Source organism: Manis pentadactyla, chromosome 9 (genome assembly GCF_030020395.1).
Source record: "Manis pentadactyla isolate mManPen7 chromosome 9, mManPen7.hap1, whole genome shotgun sequence".
In the NCBI taxonomy this organism is placed as follows: domain Eukaryota; kingdom Metazoa; phylum Chordata; class Mammalia; order Pholidota; family Manidae; genus Manis; species Manis pentadactyla.
The window spans coordinates 51,978,804-52,000,675 of record NC_080027.1 but is presented as its reverse complement, the minus strand read 5'-3'; the positions used below and the strand labels follow the sequence as shown (position 1 = coordinate 52,000,675).

The 21,872-nt window shown below is 53.6% G+C and overlaps 1 protein-coding gene across 1 annotated transcript in view; it reads left to right on the top strand.

Annotated features, from left to right (window-relative positions):
• Positions 1 to 21,445, top strand: part of DKK3 (dickkopf WNT signaling pathway inhibitor 3) — a 39,673-nt gene extending 18,228 nt beyond the window's left edge. The window contains exons 5-8 of the mRNA XM_036918028.2: positions 16,571 to 16,663; positions 17,845 to 17,989; positions 18,705 to 18,861; positions 19,880 to 21,445. Coding sequence (XP_036773923.2) covers positions 16,571 to 16,663; positions 17,845 to 17,989; positions 18,705 to 18,861; positions 19,880 to 20,099 — 615 coding nt within the window. The 3' untranslated portion in view covers positions 20,100 to 21,445. The remainder of the gene's footprint in view (positions 1 to 16,570; positions 16,664 to 17,844; positions 17,990 to 18,704; positions 18,862 to 19,879) is intronic.
• The last annotated feature ends 427 nt before the right edge of the window (positions 21,446 to 21,872 follow it).

Genomic DNA, 21,872 nt, shown 5'->3' with positions numbered 1-21,872 from the left:
TCAGTGATGTGTTGTGGAACATACAGCTACAGGGAAACAGCATGAATTTTCCATAGTCTCATAATTCAGGGCCTCCCCGAAGGGGAAGCAGGTACAAAAGGCAGAGAGAGCACACTGTCTCGTGGGTTAGTGGTCAGGGTGGGAAACGTGCTGGCTAGAAGATGGAGGAGGGCATGTGGCCCCACCAGGGGTGCCAGGGGGGTGCCAGGGGGAGGCCGGCAGACCCCATTCTTCTAAAGACCCGGAAGCAGGAGTTAGGCCAGCTCCACATGCACACGCTTCCCAGCCAGCACCCTTTTGCTTTTCCCATTGTTTCTGGGGTCTTCCTTTCCCTACCAGGCCCTCCTTCCCTGGAAAGAACACATGCCCTGGAGCCAGAGGCCAAACCAAGGGCCTGTAGTCATACTCAGTGTCTGCCCTGGCAGAGCTGCTCTGTTCCCCTGACAGCTTTACTTGCATTTGGAGGGTGAGAGGAAGGATAGAGAACTAATATTCATTGAGCACCTACTATGTGCCAGATGCTATGTGACCATGTCATATAAGCTCTTTTATTTAACTCTTACCAAACCCACCAAAAACGGGCACTAGCTGCATTTTAAAGAAAAGAAAAGGCACCACAGAGTGACTTGCCAAGACCATACAGCTACTAAGTGGCAGAGTTGGGATCTGGAAATAAGTCTCTACTCCAAAGCCCAGACCCTTTCTTCCATACATTACCTTACCTTACAAAGGTCGGGTGTGAAGGTCACTAATAGTAATTGAATGTCTGGCACATGCCATGACATGTGGACACACTTATCACCTTAATCTTTCTGGCAACAGAATTGGTAAGGTTTTAGCATTCCCATTCTGCAGATGAGGAAGGTGTGGCCTGGCGATGTTAAGTGACTTGCCTGGGCTTGCCTGGCAAGGAGAATCGAGGAAGGAGGCGGAATTAGGTAGCTCACAGTCCAGGGAGTAGGTCCGGTTTATAGCCTGGGGCCTGGGTCTGAGCTGGTGGGGCTGGCACAGACCCAGTGGCATGTGTGGATTTCTCGGTGCCAGCGCCTCAGCGGGCAGCGCTGGGGCAGGACGCCTAGGTGTGCCCAGCCCACCTTCTCTGTGCCCCTGCGCACAGCTGTGGCTTTCTGCATCCCCTGCCTTCCCACCATGGTGAAACAAACTGAGCCGTGCCCACTTGTGAGCAAAATGAGGCCAAAGCATATGTTTTCCAGACCTGAAATACATGAAGACTTTTTCTAGGCTCATTAACATAAATGGTTCAACTTGAAAGATTGAACAATTCCACAAGCCCCTTCTCCAGTCCTCCCTGTAGTAAAACTTTCTGAGCAGTGTTGGGAGGAGAGAGGTAACTGCAAAGGGTGGGAAAGAGGCCAGGATGGGGGTTTGGCCCAGGGTGAATGCCAGGCTGGCTCTCCCACCCCCCAGCCTGGCAGTGGCCTGGGGAAGTGACTATTTTCTGCTGGGGGCTGAGGGGGGAACAACTCTGTGCTTGTTTTGTGTTATATTGCTTTAAATTTTCTTCTTTTCCTATTTTTTTCAAAGGAAGTTGAAAGAATTCTTTGAGATGTGTTTTTAAAAGAGGGTCATAGATTGGAGGCACTAAAGCAGCGGTCCTTCATCTTGGATATGCATTAAAATGCCGCAGAAGAAGTGTGCCTTTGTTTTCTCTGTTAAAGTGGCACTTCCTTCCATCCTGAACGTAGGCAGCAAAGCAGGGTGTTATCTGGAGTACCCTTGTTACCAGCAGGAATCACAGATGGCTTCATATCCTCTCACCACTGTTGCAGATGTCTTGAACTAGCATTATACTCACCAGTGCTTAGAAATCAAGGCCGTTGTCACACCTGCCAGTAAATGTTACTATTCAGTGTGTTAGTAAAGAAGCCCGTAAAACACTGTATTCCAAAATATTTTGATAACAGCATTTCAGTGCAATCATTTTTCCTTGTACTCTTGTGTGTTTGCCTTTATTCATCTAAATTGCATTATTTTGAGCAGGGTTCCCCAGGCTTCATTTAACTGCCATAGGAGTCCACGGCACAGCAAAGGTTAAGACCTGCTGTTCCAGAAAAGGTCAGTGGCCAGTGCCCACACTGGGCCTCGCAGTTCCTCAGATCTAGACACGGCCTTTCAGGCAGAGAGGAGTTTCTGGAAGGTGGTCTATCCTTGCATCCGCTGGAGTGGGGTCCCCACCACTGTAGACCGGACTTGAACCCCAGCCTGGGTAATGCCAGATTCCATTCAGGTGGTTTGAATCCTAAGAACTGTGAAGACCCTTTGCAGGCAACTGAAGTTTGAACATATTCTCATCCCCAGCACCATGGGGGCTCTGGAACATGCTGGCATTAGGGATGTAGGAGTGTCTGGCGGTCCCAGATCTGCCCTTTGACACCTCCATGGCTCAGATGGGAAGCTTGTCTGATGGCTCCCATGGCTCAGGACTCCAGCAGGGGTCAGCCCCGCTCGAGAAGGCCCGAGGTCTTTGCTACAGCCTGGCAGCCTCAGCGGACTCCTGCAGTGCGTCCTGACCTTCTCCCTTGAAGGCATGTTTCACCCAGTTCTCAGGTTGAGGATGCAGACAAGACGTCCAGTTGGAGATTATCAACAAGTCAGGAGGGCTGACATGTGCACCCCTGGGGCCTGTTCTCCCTCAGAGGAGGTTCACCTGCTCCTGTGGAGACTCCAGCTCTGAGCTTTTGGGATGGACAAACAGAAGAAGGCGATGTCGTCTTCATCACCCACCCTTCTCTCCAGCATGGGTGCCTAGGGACTGAGTCTCAGAATACCTTCCTCTGAGGAACTAGATCTTGTACAGGCACCATCTCCAGGTGCTACGACTAAGCAGGGACATGACACATTTATTACTTTCCTCCGAAGACAAAGGAAAAGCAATGTGAAGGGATGGGGACAGGCTGAGTCAGCTCACTGACTCACATGGAAAGTGCAAACCAGAATCCAAATAAGTAAATATGCAGAAACTCCATCCATCCCTAGGACAGAAGGACGGTCCTGAATGGAACCAAAAAGAACCCTTTCAGAACCTACTTTGGTCCTTGTAATCACTAAAAAGCATAAACAGATATTGTATGCTATCCCTGAAACCTGCCTGTTTCCACTCTTCGTCTGGATTATTCTTTCCTGCTAAAGAATAATCACACAACTAACCATGTGAACATTGCCAGGCTTAGTGGGTGCATGTAAGTGATGTGAATGTGATCATGTTTAATCCTATTAGGTTCCTTGATTGAAGTGAGGTGATTTCCTTAGTGCCCGAAAAGAAGATTTCTGAGTGTGGAGACATAAGGCTGTGGCCACCCCACAAGGCCCTGCCCGTCATGCTTGCATGAGGGCATCATCCCGGCCTGTGACCTGAGGCCCTGGCCATGGTCTGCACTAGTCACAGATGTGTAAAGGCCCAGGACACCACTGTCATGGCAGTGGCTCTGCTGTCCTCCAAGGCTGGAGGCAGATGCTGGCAACCAGCGGGGCTCTGATTCTGGTACATGTGGTTGCACCAAGTGGCCAAGGCCTGGCAAGACGGAGGTGGGGGATGCGGAGTACAGATGAAGATGCGAGCCAGACAGCTCTTTCAGCCCTAAGCCAGAAAAGGAGGAAGAGGAAGGTAATGGAGATTTACCCGAAGTGGCTGAGCTTGTGCATGAGAGGCTGGAAGGGGTAAAGCAGGTGTAGCCCTTCAGACCAGGGCCAAAAAACTTGTGAGAAACAAGAACCAGACCTGCCTTCTCATAGATACTCCTCCTAGGAGACCTGGCAATACCCCAGATCCCTCTCTCCCTGGGAGAGCCCGTGCTCTCCCCTAGGACAACTGCTCATGATTTCCAGAATGCATCTCTTCTTGTGTCCCCCTCCAGGCCCTGACACTGGGCAAGGAGTGCCCCTGGCTCCTCAGACAGCACAGTCCTGCAGGGCCCACCGTGGCTCGCCAGATGTAGCGTCTCACACCACCATTCATTGTCCAGAACATTTATTTTAAAAGAAAACATAAAGACCCTCACCGTCGACCTTCCTCCCAGCACCAGGGGTCAAGGCTAGAATTGGGGGGTTGGCTTTTTGTTCAGAGACCAACCAGGACCACAGGCGGGGCACCTCCAGCAGCCAGCCCAGGAGACTCAAAATCAAGGATTGATAATTTATAGAAAAAACCTCTCAGGCCATAGAAATGCTAGCTTTGCTGGACTCCTGAATAGTGAGGAGAGCTGTCCAGCCAGCGAAAATGGTGTCAAAACTCCTTGGTTGGAGAGTGGCCAAGTCCAGAGGGGAGCAAAGTAGAGATGAAGAAGTTCATGAAACAGCCACCAAGCATACGGCGACCAGCAGGTGGATGTGGAGTGCACCTCCTCGGTCTAAATGGCTGCCTGAGCATCCGGAGGGGCACAACTTGCCAGGCTTCCTGTCAGCCTCCCTGCAGGGAAGTGGGCGGGCCCAGGCATAGGCATTGGCAATGCTTGCTGAGCCATGAGATCATCACCTTCTAAGTGCCAGGCAGGAAGATGGGAAAGGCGAAGGGCAAGTTTGGGGTGCACTGGGTCTGGTTTTCTGTTACCCCAAAACTCAGTGGTGTAAAACAGCTGTTTATTCTGCTTATGCATTAAGGGTTAGGAACTGGACAAGGTACAGGGAGGATACTTTGCTCCACAATGTGAGAGCTCAGACTTGAAGCCAGGGGGTGACTCAGCGGCTAAGGCCAGAATCATCTAGGGGCTGTTTGCACTCATGCTTCTGGCTGTTGCTTGGAACCTCAACTGGTGCTGCCAGCTGTCCACACAGCCTGGGCTTCCTCCCAACATGGAGGCTTGGTTCAGAGGGCAAGCGTCTGCAGGGGGAAAGTGCTGAGTGGCAGCTATATTGCCCCTGGCGACCTGGACTTGAAAGTTACCCCCTCTACCTCAGTTCTTTTCAGTGAGTCCCTGCAGCCTAGCACTCTCCTAGGGTGGGGACAGGACAGTCAGGTGGCAGGTGCTCTGCTCTTCCAGTTCCTCCTGTTTCCTTTTTCCAAAGATGCTGTATTTGCTCTGGGTGAGAAGAGGCCAGTGAGTTAGGTCAAGGTCTTAGGGGCCTTTGGGACTGGGGCGTTGCCCATCTTGGGTTGCCTGGGGATACCTGGGCCCAGGCAGCCACAGGCAGCCATGTTGAGCGCTGCTGGAGAGGGTCACCCCGCCGAAGAGCTTTCCTCAGTCTGAGTCTTGGCTTTCACAGTGCGAGTCTCCAGAAGTCTATAAACACTAGTTGGTCCTTTGAGCCCAATCATACACCTGCCTTTTACTGAGGTGGGTAGGGAAGGCTGGGGCATCCGGTAGACAGGCGCCAGCTGCCCAGTGGGGAGAGTCAGGGAGAGCGGCATTGAAGAGGAGATATTTGTGTTGCTCTTTAAAGATGGATCAGGGAAGGCATCCTAGAAGCAGGGACCAAGACTGGGTCTTGGGGAAGGGGGTTGTCAGGAAACCAGACTGGAAAGCGGATCAGCAACTGACTGTGAAGGGCTCTGTAGGCCATGCAGAGTTTGGGCTCCAGGTCATGATTGGTGAGAAAAACAGTGAGCGGCAGAGTAGAGTGTCCTCAGGGCGAAGGGCTCAGAGGACTCCCAAGCTGAGTGAGTACGCTGGAATCCAGGACACCCGAGCCAGGGGATCCAGACACTGGGCACTCTTGGCCCTCTTGCTAACGAAATCATACCTCACTGATGCGTGAACCAAAGAGCCAGGTTATTCATTTGCAGGAATGAGGAGCATCTCTTTCCACTGGCAGGAATGTTGGGACCCCATACAGGACAGCCCCCATCTGTTGTCAAAGTCCTGGGGAGCCAGCCTGGTTGCGTGAACATTCCTGGGTGAGTGAGAATTCAAGCCACGGGACGTCACTATTGTTGAGGGCAGCCCATGGGTCCCAGGCGCTGCCTGCTGCAGCCAGGGCAGAGAGCTTCCCAGTGAAGGAACCCCAAGGCCCCTCTCCCAGCTCACTGGGGGTACAGCCGGTTTTCACATAATTTTATTATGCCAGTGTCCGTGATGCAGTCTGGCTGTTGCCAGGGCTGGAGGGCAGCCTGTCCCCTTCCATTAGGTGTTGCTTGAGTTAATCCAGCCTCCGCCTTCTCAAGGGCCTCTCTGCTGGGGCAGCTTTCCCAACAGTTATGATTAGGGAAGTAATCAGGTTGTGTTTCAGGAAGATAATTTGGGCTGCAGTGGGGAGCCTCATGGAGAGAGAGAGAGGCTGGTCACTGGAGACCAGCCTGTTTGCTGCCACAATTGTGCCCAGAATGAGGTGTGACCTCATTGGAGAAGGTGGGGACCTTGTGAGGGCAGCCAAGGCCCCACTGCCTCCAGTCCCACTCTTGTGATGAGTCTGAGCCCCTAGCGGGAGCAGGGCAAAAACAGAGCCCTCTCAGGCGCGTGGAGTTGGAAAGGAGTGAAGCCTGCTTTGTTTCTCTGTGGCACTCAGCGCCTTCTCCTGGGATCCAGTCCGGATTCAGTTCCTGGGAACTTGGCAAGAATCTGGCTCTCTGCCCAGTACTGGAAACATTTGTCCTAGAGTCACACATGGGACTTCAGATTGACCAGGGCAAGGACACTCCTGTGCTGCGTCCATGGACTGTGGGCACTATGAGGGGGGCAGCAGCCACGAGGCCTGTGGGTCCTGCACAGAAATAGCAATACCGAGAGGGCGGCTCCTGCTGAGGCCCCGTCCTGGCCTGGCCTCCCAGTTCCCCAACATGGGTGGACAGCTGTGTCCCCCAGTGGATGGGAGAAACTGAGCAGCCGGGGAAGTTGAGGGCTCCCTGTGTGATTTTACCTTCCCTGGTATGGGGAATTCTGCCCCTACTTCTTCTGCTGCTCTTTGTACCCCACGTGGCAATGCTGTGGGCAGAGGCAGCGCTAGCTGGGAAGGGCGAGGCCCTTTGGGACGGCAGGGGCAGGCTTCTGGATCCTCGCCCCCGTTTGCTGTCTGACCTGGTGTGGGGGCCAGTGGGTCTGGGTTCACATCCCAGGTCCCCTGCTCACCATCTGTGTGACTTTGGCTAAGTTACTTAAGTTTTCTGTGCCTCAGTTTCCTCTTCTGTAAAATAGAAAAGAATAGTACCTCTCCAATGCACTTGTGTGAAGATGGCATGAATCAGTGCTTAGGATGTAGGATGACTCTTAGCATACAGGAAACGCCATATAAGCTTTGGGGTGGTCTCCTCCTAGCCAAGGCTCCAAGGTCAAAAGCAGGCTCCTGGATGTCCTTCTTGGCTTCTCTTCATGGTCTTTGAGGCCACGCCACCCCCCCTATGTGGTCACTAGCCCCTCCTCTTGTCCTTTTCCTGTCCAAGGCCAACCTACTCTCTCTCTTCCAAGAAACACACCTGTTCTATCTTCCCCTGTTGATAGGGCTGGCAGACAAAACACAAGATGCCCTGTATAATAAATAAAATTCATAAATAAATGTTAGTATATGTCTGTCCCATGCAATAATTGTGGTCTACTATACAAAAATATTACTTGTTTACCTGAAATTTGAATTTCACTGAGCATCCTGCTAAATTCTGGCAGTCCTACCGTGAGGTCCCAAAACTTAATGGTCTTAATGTAACCCTGAACAAGGAGACACTGGGGGGTCAGGACTGGGACCTTTCCTCATACTGGGAGACCTGGAGGTGCTGCAGGGCCAGGTGCCAGAATGTTGGTGCTTTGGACCCGCAGTTCCTGCGAGGCTCCTGATGACTTGAACAGCAGGCCTCTGCAGGTGGAGCACTGACTGTGTGCTTGGTGAAGGTCAGATCCAGGAGGGCCCCACCGTCTGGCAAGCCCACGGACCCCGGGAACCTTGTGGGGAGAGAGGGTGCCGAGGGCTCCCTTCACTGCTCCCAACCGAGGGGGAGATGGCACACATCTGGTGAGAGAGGACTCGGGCAGATAAAGATGTTTCCTTTGGAATTACATACGGTCTGAGTTCTCCAGAGGAAATGTTACTCCAGCTAAAAGAATGTGTCAGGAAGTTTTGTGAGTGTGGGGCCAGCTGGGCCTGTGGCCTGGCAGCTAGAAGGATCCCTGTAGAAGGGAGCAAGCTTTTGTCTGGAACACCCTTCTTGTCCATCCTGATTACCCAGGGCGGTGGGGGGCTGCGAGGCTCCCTGAGGGGCCCAGATGTAGAGGCTGCATGCTTGGGGGGAGGGACAGGAGGAGAAAGGGAACTCCAGGACTATTTTCCCCGGAATGATCCAGGCACCAGAGGGCTGGACCCCTGCTGTGCTGAGCTTAGCTGGGGGATGCATTGTCCTCCGTTCTGGCTGTGTGACAGGAAGAAAGGATTGGCAGGCGCAGCCCCAGGAGGCCCAGGCTCTTGCAGACACTGGGGCTTCAGGATAATAGCTGGATCAGCTCTGGGCTCCTGCCTGGCTTTTTCCATGGGGCAATCTCTGCATCGTGGGTCAGGCCAGAATGCTTGAGGTTTGGGGCCTTACCAGCCCTGAGCTGGCTGACAGCAAACGGGAGGGGCTGGGGACACCCCCTGTGAGGAGGCAGGTTCCTGTGATTGGCCTCATTTTAAGGTCAAAAAAGGACTCTGAGGGGAAACCTGACTTGGAAATCCCTTAAAATGAAGGGGAGGCTTCCTCCTGCTCAGCACCCTTCCTAACCCTTCAGCTGCCTTGCGCCAAAGCAACTTCCTGCCCCACCCCCCACCACACTGGGCCCAGAGCCTGCCTTTCCCCAGGGTCCACCTTACCTCCAGACCACTGGGGTGGGCTTGAGTGCTGGCCCTGCCACTTCCTACCCATGACCTTCGTAAGTGACTTCATCTCTCTGCCTCGGTTTCCTTGCCTATAAAATGGGGCTTCTCTTGCTCATTTTGGAAGACAGTGAGGACGAGATGCTGATGCCTAAGCACCCAGGGGTGAGTGAAACGCAGTTGTTTTTCCTTGCCCCGCGCACACCTGCTTGTCCTCCTTGGTCAGATGGCCAGGCCTGGGCCCCGTAGTTCTGGCACTATCTTCCTCCCTCCTGTCTTCCCCCTGAGCAGACAGCTCCAGGGTGAACCAGGGGTTGTCTCGTGGTGAGGGGTCAGAAGCCCTGACTGACCTGGCATTCTGAGCCTTTTTAGAAGAAATGATATTCATTAATAGAGTGAGACCCACTGGCCCAAGTTCACGCTCAGGCTCCCCAGCCTCTCCAAGGCCAACTGTTGAGCCCCTACTGGGAGGTAAGCAGTGCAGATACCGGTGCACCTCCGGGGGATGTCCTGGGAACCAGGCACTCATCCAAGGGTGCACATATGATCTCTTTTAGTCAATTGCAACAACTCTTGAGGTTCCCCCTTTTACAGATACAGAAACTGAGGCACAGAGAGGCAGTGATCAGCCCAGGATCACCCAGTCTGTAAGTGAACCCTAAAGCCTATCTCACTGTCCTGCTGCCCTGGGCACACGTGGTGCTACATGGCCTTGAAAGGGTGGAAGGAACAAAGGAATTAGCCAGTGTGGTGAATGTGAATGCAGCGGCTGGGCTGAGAGAAGGCGGGAGCATTTTCCCTTCAGTGACCGGCTCTCCTGCTGTGCTCAGGAATTTCTGGTGTTGGCACCAGGCTTGCATCGCAGGAGGCCCCCCAGTCCTCCTGGGCAAACCAGGACAGTTGGTCCCCAAAGTCTGCTCTTCTCTGTAGGACCAGCTCTGCACATGGGGCCAGGGGTTGTGGAAGAGCCCCACATCCAGGAGGGACATTTGTTTTCCCCACAGACTGCCCTCTGCTCATTCAAGGGCACTCAGGGACCAGCACCACCCCACACATGGGGCCAGGGAATGGCTATACCCCCAAACCTTGAGTAACCAGAGTGTGTCCCTGGGGTGCCAGAGCATAGAACTTTCTGGCTGAGGAGGGGCTCAGCCAGGAAACCCTGTTCTGGTTCCTGGGGTTCAACATCCTTCAGAAGGTGCCAGTGCCTCCCATGGGCCTCCCCATCCATCTTCTCTCCCAGGAGACACTGATGCTCAGGAACAGAGGCTGGATGTGGAGGAAGATCCAGAACAGAGGAGACATGGGCTGTGGGAGGGTCGGGACAGAGACCTGTCGTCCTACAGCCGCTGTAACTGAGCCCCACAAACTGGGCGGCTCGATGTACTGTGTCACCATTCCGGAGGTTGGAAGTCCAAACCAGGGCATCCGTGGAGTCGGCTCCTCCTGAGAGTTTGAGGGAGGGAGGGATATGTGCCGGTCTCTGTCCCTGGCTTGCGGGTGGCCGTCCTCTCGCTGTGGCTTCACATCGTGTTCCCCCCCATGCCGGTCTGTCTCTGCATCTGAATTTCCCCTTTTTACAAGGACATCGGGCATACTGGGTGAGGGTCCACACTAGTGACCTCATCTTAATTAATCTGCAGTGACCCTGTTGCCTCAACCCATAACTGGGCATCTGGAGGCAGCAGCAGGCAGTGGAAAGAGCCAGCCTCGGCTCACAGGTCTGATGAGGTTCAGCTTTTCAAACTCCATCAGTGACCTTGGGCTCTGAGCCTCAGTTTCCTTATCCTCAAAATGGAGATGGATCAACAGTTCACTGATTCATCTATTTTTTTCTTTATTCTTTAATGAATGGCAACTGTGCACCAAGCACATGCCGGCATCTGTAGTAGGTGGCTGACCTCACAGGGTGGCTGTGAGGATCAGAGAGAGCAGACTAAAGCCCAAGCGGGCGCAGACATGTAGTCGGTGCTCTGAATGTTGGCTGCCGCCTTCCCGTCCAGCTGCAGGGTACAGAGCTCTGAGGCTGAGCAAGTTAAGGTGGGGGGTCCCCTGGGCCTCCATTTCATGACCCCTCATCCCCTCTCCTGAAGATGTTCTTTCCGGAGCCTTGGGCTTGAGACGACACTGTGGATAGCCCTGGCCCGAGAGGGGTGCACCAGGGGGCCCCCTCCTTTGGGCCTCACAAGAACAATGCAAGAGGAAGTCTGGGATTCCTGGGAATTGTAGGCAAAGTGCTCCTGGCTAGAGTGAGAAGTGAAGGGTGGCAGCAGAGGGGCCACAGGGAAGCTGCACCCCACTCACCCCCACACAGATGCTGGGAAAGCTCACAGGGCTTGCCTGCCGTTTTCTAACTACTACTTTGGGTTTCCACCTCTTTGGAGCTGCCCTCCTCTGATAAACTCTGAACAGGAAAATCAAAGACACAGAATGGCTCCTTTGCCATTTTCCACTATTTCATGATAGTGTCGAAGCACCAGGGCCACTTCTAGGCCTGCCAACTCTATGATGTGTTTCTGCGGCCCCCCTCCCGCAGGCTTCTGAGTGGAGTGCCACAGGCCTCTGGCCAGGGCTTTCTAAATATAGCTCCCTCCTCGGGACAACAAAGACGGGCCTCTGAATGGCTTCGGATCTGGTGGCCAGCCTCTAGGCTGCTTGTCAGGATGGGAGGGAGAAGCGAGGACAGACAGGGAGTGGCCAGTACTGGGGGAGAGCCACTGAAGCCAGTCATAAGGAACACTGAGGCTCAGACGCCCAGGGTTCGTGGCCTTGGCCCTGAGTTTCTGCCTTCTGTCTCCAGGGATGCAGGGGACCTGGAGCCCTGCCCCAGGCAGGCTCTGCTGAGTGCAGAAGGGACAGGAAAACACCGATCTTCCCAGGAAATGCAAAGAACCTTTCCTTAGGGTCAGATGACTGGTTCAGACTTCTGCCTCCACCTCTGAGCTGAGTGACTGGGCAGATCCTTAAGCTTTAGTCCCAGTTTCCACATCTGTGAAATAGGAATAAGATCCATGTCGAGGGGATGAAAGAGAAGTTGTGCTGAGTGGTGGGTCCGAGTGGCCCCGTCTCCCCAGGGCTCAGTGCCAGGAGGCCATAGTCTGCTGTTGTGGGCTCTGAGGGGTGAGGTGGCTCACCGCCCCTGCTCCGTGGGGCCCCAGTAACCCCCACATTCTGTACTGCTGTGGGTCTTTAAGTTTGCCTTGGGGGTAGCACAGAGTCTCTCTTCCTGTCCTAATGGTCTAAAAGGTACCCCAATCTCGGAACCTCCATGGCCATTCAGCCAAGCCTCTCTCACTTCATAGGCCTCTACCTTCAGAGCTCACCACCTCAGCCATCCTGTGCCCAGCTAGGTGCTGAGGCCCCTTTAAATATTGGCCCAAATGTGAATATAACCCTTGAACACAGGTAAGCTGAAAAGAATAAAATCTGCATTTCTCAGCTCCAGGCCTGGGTGTAGTTGGGGGGCTCCAACCCGTGCTCTCCCCTCCCACTCAGTTCTGTTTAAGGTGGGAGAGCTGACCTGTTCCCCAGGCCTGTAACACCAGGAAAGGGGACCCTGCCCACCACTATAAAGGGATCCTCAGGAAACACCCAAAGCTAACAGCCTTATCGAATGGAATGTCTGGTGTTCACACAGCGAGACGCCTCTCTGCCTCGGGAACTGTATTCCTCCTGATTATACTGGCCCCTGCCCACCCACCCAACACCCTAGAGAGAGGTAAGTCAGAACTGGATGTGAAACCCCCAAGTGCTGACAGGCAGAGAGATGGAGCGTGGCTGGTGGAGACATCGCCCCTGCTGTTTAGACTTGCCCTTCTGTCTGTTGGGGCCCCAACGGGAGTCAGGCATAGGGTGGGTGTAGGACCCATGCTTTCTGTTGCTATGGCACCATTCACAGAGCACTAGCTCAGTACAACAGCTGGTGAGGCAGGCCTGTTCTGCTCGCTTTCAATCTGTAGCCCAAGATCACACAGCTATTAAGTGGCAAAACTGGGACTCAAAGTTTGTGCCTTCTAGCCTCTTGGGCTTCTCACCATGGAGTTCCAAAGTTTCCAGTATGATCACTGCTCTTAAAGAGCATTTCTGGGGCTGCTGGGAATGCACATCTGTAACCAACGGGCTGGCAGACTATTAGACAAAAAGCGCCCAGCTTTCTCCGGGAAGTCATGCCGAACCAAGCCCCCAGAGCTCTGGCAGAGAGCGAAAACATGTCAGCAAAGGAAACCAGGAGCTTTAGTATATTGAGCCTTTTCAAAAGTAGTTTGGTGAGGTTCCATACCAAACATATTTCTGTATCTAGAAAACAAATTAATTGCTTCACTGTCGTTCTGCAGGGAGTGTGTTGTCGGGAGCAGGAGTCAGGTGAGGGAAAGGAAGATATCCCTAAGGGTGAATGTGCTCTATTCGAGAAGAGTTGTAAATAGCAGGGCCTTGGCAGGATTGGTGCTGGGAGGGTCTTAGCTCATATTTTTTTAATTAAAGATCTGCAAGAGGAAGCATGTAATGAAAATTCCAAGTCTACAGGATTCTTGGGAAATAAGCCAAGTTAATGGAATATGTATGTTTCCTTACTAATGTTTGGAAACATCACAAAGCAAAGAACTACATCATTTTTAAAAATGTCTGCTTGGTGGTGTTTCCCTGTGAAATGACTGCATAATACAATACTTTAATCAACCCCCTCTTTGGGGCACTTCTGTTATTTCTGGACTACAGATAATGTAACAACGTAACTTTAAGTAAGCGTCCCTGTACTCAGACAGGAGCACATGCAGACAAATGTCCCTGAGGATAATCACCTAGAAGGGAAATTACTGAGTCAAATGACATATGCACTTAAATTTTTGATAAATGCTGATAATTGCCTACAAAAATATCCAGTTCACTTTTAATTACCACCAAATCATCTAACAATGCCCATTTCCACAAATCACTGCCAACATTGGATATTATATTCATTTTCTATTGCTGCTGTAACAACTTCTTATAAGTTTAGTGGTTTTAAAACAACACAAATGTATTGTCTTACCGTTTTGGAGGCCAGAAGTCTGACACAGTCTCACTGGGCTGAAATCAAAGTGTCGGCAGGGCTGTACCCCTGCAGGCTCTAGGAGAGGGTCTGTGCCTTGGCCCGTGGCCCCCTTCCATGCCCAAAGCATGGAGTCTGGATGACTCTGGACCCCTCCCCATGCCGTATCACTCTAACACAGAGTCTTCTGCCCCCTTTTCCACTTCCGAAGCCCTTATTGCATTGGGTGCACCTGGATAATCCAGGACTCTCTCCTTAAATCATCAGGTCAGCCCATTAGCAACCTTAATTCCACCTGTGACCTTAATTTCCCTCTGCAGTGCAATGTGACCACTCAGCAGGTTCCAAGGAGTAGAACCTTTTTGCAGGTGGGGGTGGGGGGAGTAGTATTCTGCCTCCCACAGATATCAACCTTTGTAACTGTTTCCATTTTAAGTGAAAACATGGCATCCTACTCCTTTAAATTGCATTTTCTTGTATTTGTGAGGGAGTACATCTTTTTCCATAGGAGAGGCAAGACAAGTTTCTGTTGTGAATTGTCTGCTCAGTCCTTCGTCTCTTCTCCAGTGGGTTGCCTTTTCCTTTGTTGTTTTCCATTGAATTGTAAATTCTTGAGGGCAAGGGCCTTCTCATATTCACATTTGTATCGCAGTGCCTCAAAATCTGGCCAGATTCGGAGAAGGGCCTTGATGCCTACAGGCCCTCCCAGCCCATTCTCCTGCTGTTCTGGAAGAAGCATCAGGGCCCTTGCAGCTGAACTGGCTGAACTGACTGTGTCTTGGGGCGTGTGGTGGCTGAGACGAGGTGTGTCTCCTGGCTTACTCACAGCCCATGGATTTCTCAAGCCACAGTGGTGTCAGACAGACCTAGTGCCCAGCCCCCAGCTCATCCCCTAACTTGGGCAGCCCCTCCACCCAGTCTGAGCCTCAGCTTGTACCGTAGAAACAGTGCTGGTAGTATGCTGACCTTCGAGGGCTGCTGGACTGGAACCAGACACGGACCTCTCCTTTTGGGAGGGAGAGCTCCCCCTGCTGAGCTGCCCCGCTTGCTGTGGTGATCGGAACCGTGGGCAGAGCTGCACGGGAGGGCTGAAATGAGCGGAACTCTGAGAGGACACTGAGAAGAGCGATTTCAGGCCCTTCTTCAGGACGTCTGTCAGGCAGTGCGCTGTCCTTTGGAACTTTAAAAGAAGTCACAGTGAAGACTTGAGTTGCTCTTCAGTTATTCTGGGTGTCAGCCCTTGTCTCTCCTGGAGCCCCTGGTGAGCACAGGACCTGGTGCATGGTGGTGATGTGTACCACTGTCTCCAGGTTGGCCTGTTCCCTGTCATCCTTCAGAGGGGCTGAGGGAAGATGGTGTCCAGTGGACCAGTGAGACAGGCTGGGCATCGGCGCCAGAGCTGGCATTGCAATGGCACTGTGCAGAGGCTGAGCTGACAGCTGCTCTGGACCATGTGCCCAGTGCAGTGTTGGGCTGTGGTGTTGGCCAGAGGTCACCTAGAGCTGGACCAGGGAGAGCAGCCACCTCCCAGTGACAGAGCCCCATTCCCCAGGCTACCTGGCCAGGGACTCCCTGCTGCCTCCCAGGCCTACACACGTGCTCTTGCTTCCAGGGTCCCTAGAAGCCCTGCTGGCAGACTCCCTGTCCGTACCCATCTGCACTCAGTTCAGAGCAGAGGTGGGGACCATCACCAGCCACTTAGGCCAGGGCCTGTGGGCTTACTGATCTGCCTCCTCATTCTTTCAGGGTGGAGCACAGCCTGGTGAAAGGGGAAGGCAGGTCCTTCTCTTCCCCAGACCCTTCTGGAAGGTTTGCTAGGGCTCCAGTGTACCCGCCTCAGGGGGATCTTTCCCATCCGCTTGTCCCTGAAAGCCCATCGGAGCCCTCGGCCCCTGCCTGAGGGCCGGTGTGGGAGAGAGTCCCCTGACCCCACATTAGCTGAGCTACTTGGGGGTCCCCTTGGCCTCTCAGATCTTCCATTCTTAGGCTAGCAACATGGGGAAAGTAATCTCCCCCCCCGCCCCCTGCTGGGAGGAGTCGCAGGTAGAGCAGGTGGCGGAGCCTGCCTGCGCCGGCGCCTGTCAGGTCTCCTCGGTGCTTGGTCTCGTCGTGGCCTCCCGCTCCTCCTGCCCTGCTTCCCCTGGGCCTGGGCCCGGCAGCAAGCCCTGGAGCCGACACAGCCCCCCGGCGGCCTCCCTCTTGCGGGCCTCGGGGCCTCGGGGCCTCGGTGCTCGGTAGACTCCCTTCCTTCCCTCCCACCCTCCAGGCGGGGCTGGCCTTGAGAGGGCACCTGGGCTGGCAGGCCCGGTGCCAGCCGGTCCCCTCCTCTCCCTGGGAAGCTGGGCTGCCTTTGCCCGGCAGTCCCAGACCCGATCAGGGACCCTGGGGAGGGCTCGCTGTGGCTGCAGCCCTTTCCCAGTCGGCAGGGCCCCGGTTGGGCCTGGACTCCAGCCCCTCCCGTGCAGCCGCCTGGGGCCTGGAACTCATTAGTTCTTTCTATTAAATCCATCTGCTTGAGTTGAAGAATGCCCCCGAGTCTGCTCCCTGCCCGGGTGTGTGAGGGGGAGGGCGGCACGCAGCCGGGATTGTGTGGACGGGTGTGGCATCCTGGAGGGCAGAAGCCCAGGCAGGCCCACCCTGTGGCAGCGTGGATGTTGAAGAGCTGGGGCTGGGGCTGGGGCAGGAGGGGAGTGGGGGCGGCCTGACTGCCCGAGCCTGTGGGGTAAGGGCAGTGATAAGGTGGGGCTTTGCCCTTGCGGGCACTGTGGACTGCTGACCTGCCTTTCACTGATGAAGCTGTGCACCGCCCCCCAGGAGTGCATCATTGATGAGGACTGTGGGCCCGCCAGGTACTGCCAGTTTGCCAGCTTCGAGTACACCTGCCAGCCGTGCCGGGAACAGCAGACAGTGAGTGTGCCCAGAGGCGTCCGTGACTGCACTGGGGCCGGGGGCTAGGTCCCAGCAGAGGGGGCCTCTGGGAGAAGGCCAGGCCCACAGTTGTCATGAGGCTGGGCTCCCCAGAAGCCTTTTCGTTCACACTTGGATGGGGCTGACCTCCGGAGTGCCTAGGGAGCCGTCTGCAGGCCTGCCGCCACCCCTGCCCACCACAGAGTTCTGGTCCCATCCCTGCCTCAGGATGACAGATGGGAGAGGGAGGGAAGAGGAGGAGGTTCTACTCCTCTCCCTTCCCCTGGGGAAGACCTGTCCCAGCAGACATCGCTACAGTCCCCGGGGGCAGGGAAAGGACAGCCTCTCCTTCCCAGCCTGCAACCCACCCCCCAGGTCTTCCTCCTCCTCTGCCCAATCAGACAGGGCAGAAGGAGGGCCAGGAGGCAGCCGGGGAACTTCCCTGATGGAGACGCATGGAGAAGCCTGAAGCCAGGGGGGCAGAGACTCTCCCTCCACCCAACACATGCCTTGGACTTAGCTTTATAGGCTCATAGACTTTTTTGTCCTTTTACCTTAAGATTATAACACAACATGATAACTAGTTTGGAAAATACAGGGCTTCTTGCTTGCCTGATGGGTGCCCCCCGAGGTTGGGCAGCTGCCGCTGTCCCGGCCGGCCTGCTCAGTGCCATCTCTAGTTGCCTTCCCTGGGCGACTCCAGGCCATGGCACCCACACACCTGCTGCAGCCGCCTGGCCTTCTGGGCTTTGGGCCCTGATTAATTAGATACCAGAATCACACTGTTGCTGGTCTCCTTCCTCCTTGTAAATCACCTTCCTTCCTGACCTTAGAGACCTAAAAAAAGGAAATACGGCACAAGTCTGGGGGGGCAGGGGGTACTGAAAAAACACGCTACCATCCTTGCAAAATCTCAAGCTGTGTAGGAAGACTCAGGTACATGACTCTCCCTGGTGCCATTTTTCCAGTGTTCTGACCCCTCATGTCCTCACCAGCCCAGCTCCTATGTCCACCCTCTTGACTTGTACCAAAAGCCACGGAGACCTTGACCTTGGTTTCTTCCTCTCTCTAATGGGGCCGTGGGTTAGCCCAGCTGCAGTATCTCCCGGCTTTCTGGGCTGGGCGCAAGGCTCTCCCAGGGCCATGACCAGAGGCTGTTGGGCTTTCCCACCTCTCTCCAGCTCTGCACCCGTGACAGTGAGTGCTGTGGGGATCAGCTGTGTGTTTGGGGTCACTGCAGCAAGACGGCCATCAAAGGCGGCAACGGGACCATCTGCGACAACCAGAGGGACTGCCGGCCCGGGCTGTGCTGTGCCTTCCAGAGAGGTGCGTGGGGTCCCCTCTGGGGACAGGGCAAGCCTTGTCCCAAGCTGCACTGTCTTGGGTCTCCTGAGGCCCTGCCCATGCCAGCCACACCTTTTCAGGGCCCCACATCCCGGGTAGGTTCCCAAACGCTCACTTAGTGTGTGACCCAGCCCTGCAGCCTCTGCCTGAGTAGGGGTCCCAATCTGGAGTGGAAGACCATTTCTCTCTCTCTCTTTTTCCCTGTCAATGCCTAGAAAAGTCACATTTCTTCAAGGTGTGTGAGCCCAGGGTAGGTGGGATTTGAGTAGCCTCTTTCCATCCCCTCTACCCTATTCTTACCCTTTTCTCTACACTCACTTCGGCCCATTTGGGAATCTCACTGTCCCAACCTTTCCTACCAAGCCCAATCCCAAGGCCTTTGTTGGTGCTGTGCTCCAGCCTTGAACACCTTTCTTGCACTCTTAATCCCTCTAGACCTGTGGCCTCAAAACCCAGCACAAGCCTGCCTCTTCCAGGCAGTCCTCCCTACATACTCCAGCCCTCCTGGCCTGTTTTCTCCTGAGCGCATGCGGCCATTTTGTTTCTTCTAATTGCACCTCTTCAATCCTAACTTCCACTTTTGGGTTGAGGGTTGAAGGCGGGAGGCTGCACCCTGTCGCTTCTCCCTCCCCTGGTGCCTGCCTACTTGATGCTGGGCATGCAGGAGTGAGCAGGCGTGCCTCTCATCTGGCTCCAGGCCTCTTGTTCCCTGTGTGCACACCCCTTCCGGTGGAGGGGGAGCTCTGCCATGACCCTGCCAGCCGGCTTCTGGACCTTATCACCTGGGAGCTGGAGCCTGATGGAGCTTTGGACCGATGCCCATGTGCCAGTGGCCTTCTCTGCCAGCCTCACAGGTGAGGTCCCACCTGCTCTCCCTACCGGGGCAGAGAGCAGACAACATGCTACCCCCGTGGAGACTCAGGAGCAGGAGTAGAGATGTGGATTTAGTTTAGGATAGGTTAAACTTGAGGGGTCCATGGGTCTTCCAGAGGAGGTTTCAACAGCAGCCAAATCTGCAGGCCTGGGGCTCAGGAGAAGGGGTGGCTTGGGCTTCCTTAAGAGCCCCAGGATCGTGGTTAAGCCTCCTGAGTGGATGGATCTGGGGAGAGGGAGTTGGGGGGAGAAAAGCTGAGGGCTGAGGAGGGAACCCACACCCGTCACAATGAAGGACAAGCAGAGACAGAGCTGGCAGAGGTGACTGAGAAGGCACAGTCAGACAGGTAGGGGCAAGCCAAGAGAATGGGCCGCCGCATGGGAGGGCACGGCCAGTGGTATCAGAAGCTGCCAAGACCGAAGCATCAGAGCTGAGCCGTGACCAGTTTCTCAGTGCACGTCTCACTGGACCTCTCAGCAGCTGCTCTCCAACCTTCTGTTCCTGCAGAATCCAGGTTGCTGGGCGGACAGGCAGAACCACCCACCCTGGACTTCCAGGCCCAGGGCTCCCCAGAGGCCCAGCAGACAAGGCAGTTCAGCTCCTGCTCGCTGTCAGGGGTGCCTCTTGCCCGGGGACTCAGATGGGCAGGGGGCTGGAGGGGCACCTTGTTGCTGTAGACTTTCAGACCCTGGTGTCCTCAAGGCCTTCCTCTAGGATGCTGAGCCTGAGAGAGTTAGTCACAGGCAGACAGACCTGCAGCTGGAGCAGGGAGCTGCCCCTCAAGCATCTTCTCCGGAAGTGGCCCTCCCTCAGTAAGATGTTGACAGGAAGTTAAGGCTATTGAAGAGATGTTACAGGAGGTGTTTCGAAGGTGGACAGAGGCAAAGGCATGGCCTTTGCTTTAGGCCGGGGCTTCAAGCCCAGCTCCCTCATGCTGAGAGGTGGGCTTTGACCAGCGGGGAGGCACTGCCCTGCTGAGCCACAGCCCCTCTCCCCAGCCACAGCCTGGTGTACGTGTGCAAGCCAGCCTTCATTGGGAGCCGCATGGAAGAAGAAGAGAGCCTGGTACCCAGAGAGGTCCCCGAGGAGTATGTAGATGGTGGCTTCATCGAGGAGGTGCGTCAGGAGCTGGAGAACCTGGAGAGGAGCCTGTCTATGGAAATGGCACTTGGGGAGCCGGGTGCTGCCTCTGAGCTGCCGGAGGGAGAAGAGATTTAGACCCAGAGCTGTCCTTCAGGCAGACATGTAATAGAAATAGCTAATTTATTTCCCCAGCTGTGTCCTCTAGGTGTGGGCTCACCGGGCTTTTTCCCACAGCCTCTTCCCAGTTCATTTTCCCCTTGGCTTGAAGTGGAATGAGGTGCTGTGCATTGGTCCAGCTTCCCCAGACTGTGCCCGGGGAAAGACAGGTGTGTGTGGGTGCTGGGTGTTGGGGTGAAGGCAGAACAGGGCTGCTAAACTGGGCCAAATTATTGGCTTCTTTGCCTTTGCTAGTTGGCAAATGGCACCTTTCATTTTGTTCTATATGGCCTGGAGAATTGTTGAAGGGCTGGGGATAGAAAAGGACCCAGAATTTCCCCATGACAGGTTATAGGGAAATGTTGACTCACATGTGGAGAAGAGTGGCCTGCTTTGCAAACATAAACCTGGCAAAATGTAACATTGATTTTTCAGGCAGCGCTTCCCCTGGGCATAGGCAAGCTGTGCCTTCAGCTGCGGCAGGTGAAATGTTTGCCTCACTGTGTCACATGCATTCAGCCTTTCAGGCAGTGCTACTCAGCTTCTACCTCTGTGCCAGGGCAGCAGTTTCAAATCTACAGACAGGCTTTTAACCATAGCTAGTGATGGGGGGGCACTGTTAGGATCTCTTGAGGCTCAGAGACATCCAGCTGCTTGCCCAAGTCACACAGCCAGTGAAGACCAGAGCAGGATTTCACCCAGTGCTCTCCCCACTCCTCGCCATCAGCCTTGTTACCAAAAGTACCCTCTAAAACGAGGAAGGATGGGAACTTTCCTTTTTTGAGGCATGTCTGGAATTAAGGTCAAACTAGTTCACATATCCTTGTAAGATTAAACTTCCACTGTTAGAAAAAGCAGCATTCTCCCAGTATAGATGATAGCAATCATCCTGATGTCAACAAATATTGTTGACACTGCCCCACTATGACAATTAGTTAATGTCAGCAACTTTGAAGTTGCATGATTGGAGCATAATGTATGTTAATTTGCCAGAAACAGTACTTAAGTCATTGTAAGGCTAGGATTATAAATGAAATTTGCAAAATTACTAACCAGCAACTGAAGACCATGATCAACCACATGGAGAAAATCAAACCAAGCAAGGCTCTATGAAATATGGTTGTAATATTCAAACTGAGAGCACTGGACAGTATGTTGTTACACAAATGGTATTTTCAGATGCCATGGACTCTTTCCATCATGTATTCATCCAGAGTTATTGAGATTTAAAATTTCATATGACTGTATAAGCATGCTTTAAGTTTTAAATTATGTATAAACACATACGTGGCATTTAGAAATCAAGCATAAATCACTTAAACTACTGTTTTGTAGTTCTTGGATGTCATTTTTCCTTTCGGATTTGAATAAATATAAAACCCTTTCAGGCCAGAAATAAAAAATGGAAATGACTTGCACTGTCAAAAAAACCCCACAAAACCCCAAAATACTCTTCCATGTAAGTAAATTTTCCGGACAACTGAAGCACACTTCTTTTAGCATCCAAATTTTTTGGAATTGTTAACCATTTTTATTGGGAATTAGTCTCAAGAGTATCAATACTCTTCTGAAAAAGTAAATGGAATGCATATGACTTTTCTTGGAAACCTTCTTTAATCAAATGCAGTTCTGGGTCATAATATGTAAGTTCTTCAGGAACTATAATAATAAAGCTACCTCATTTAACTCATGACGAAATGGAGGCTCACTAAATGATAAAGTTAGAAATTGAACAAAAACAGTATCTAGTGC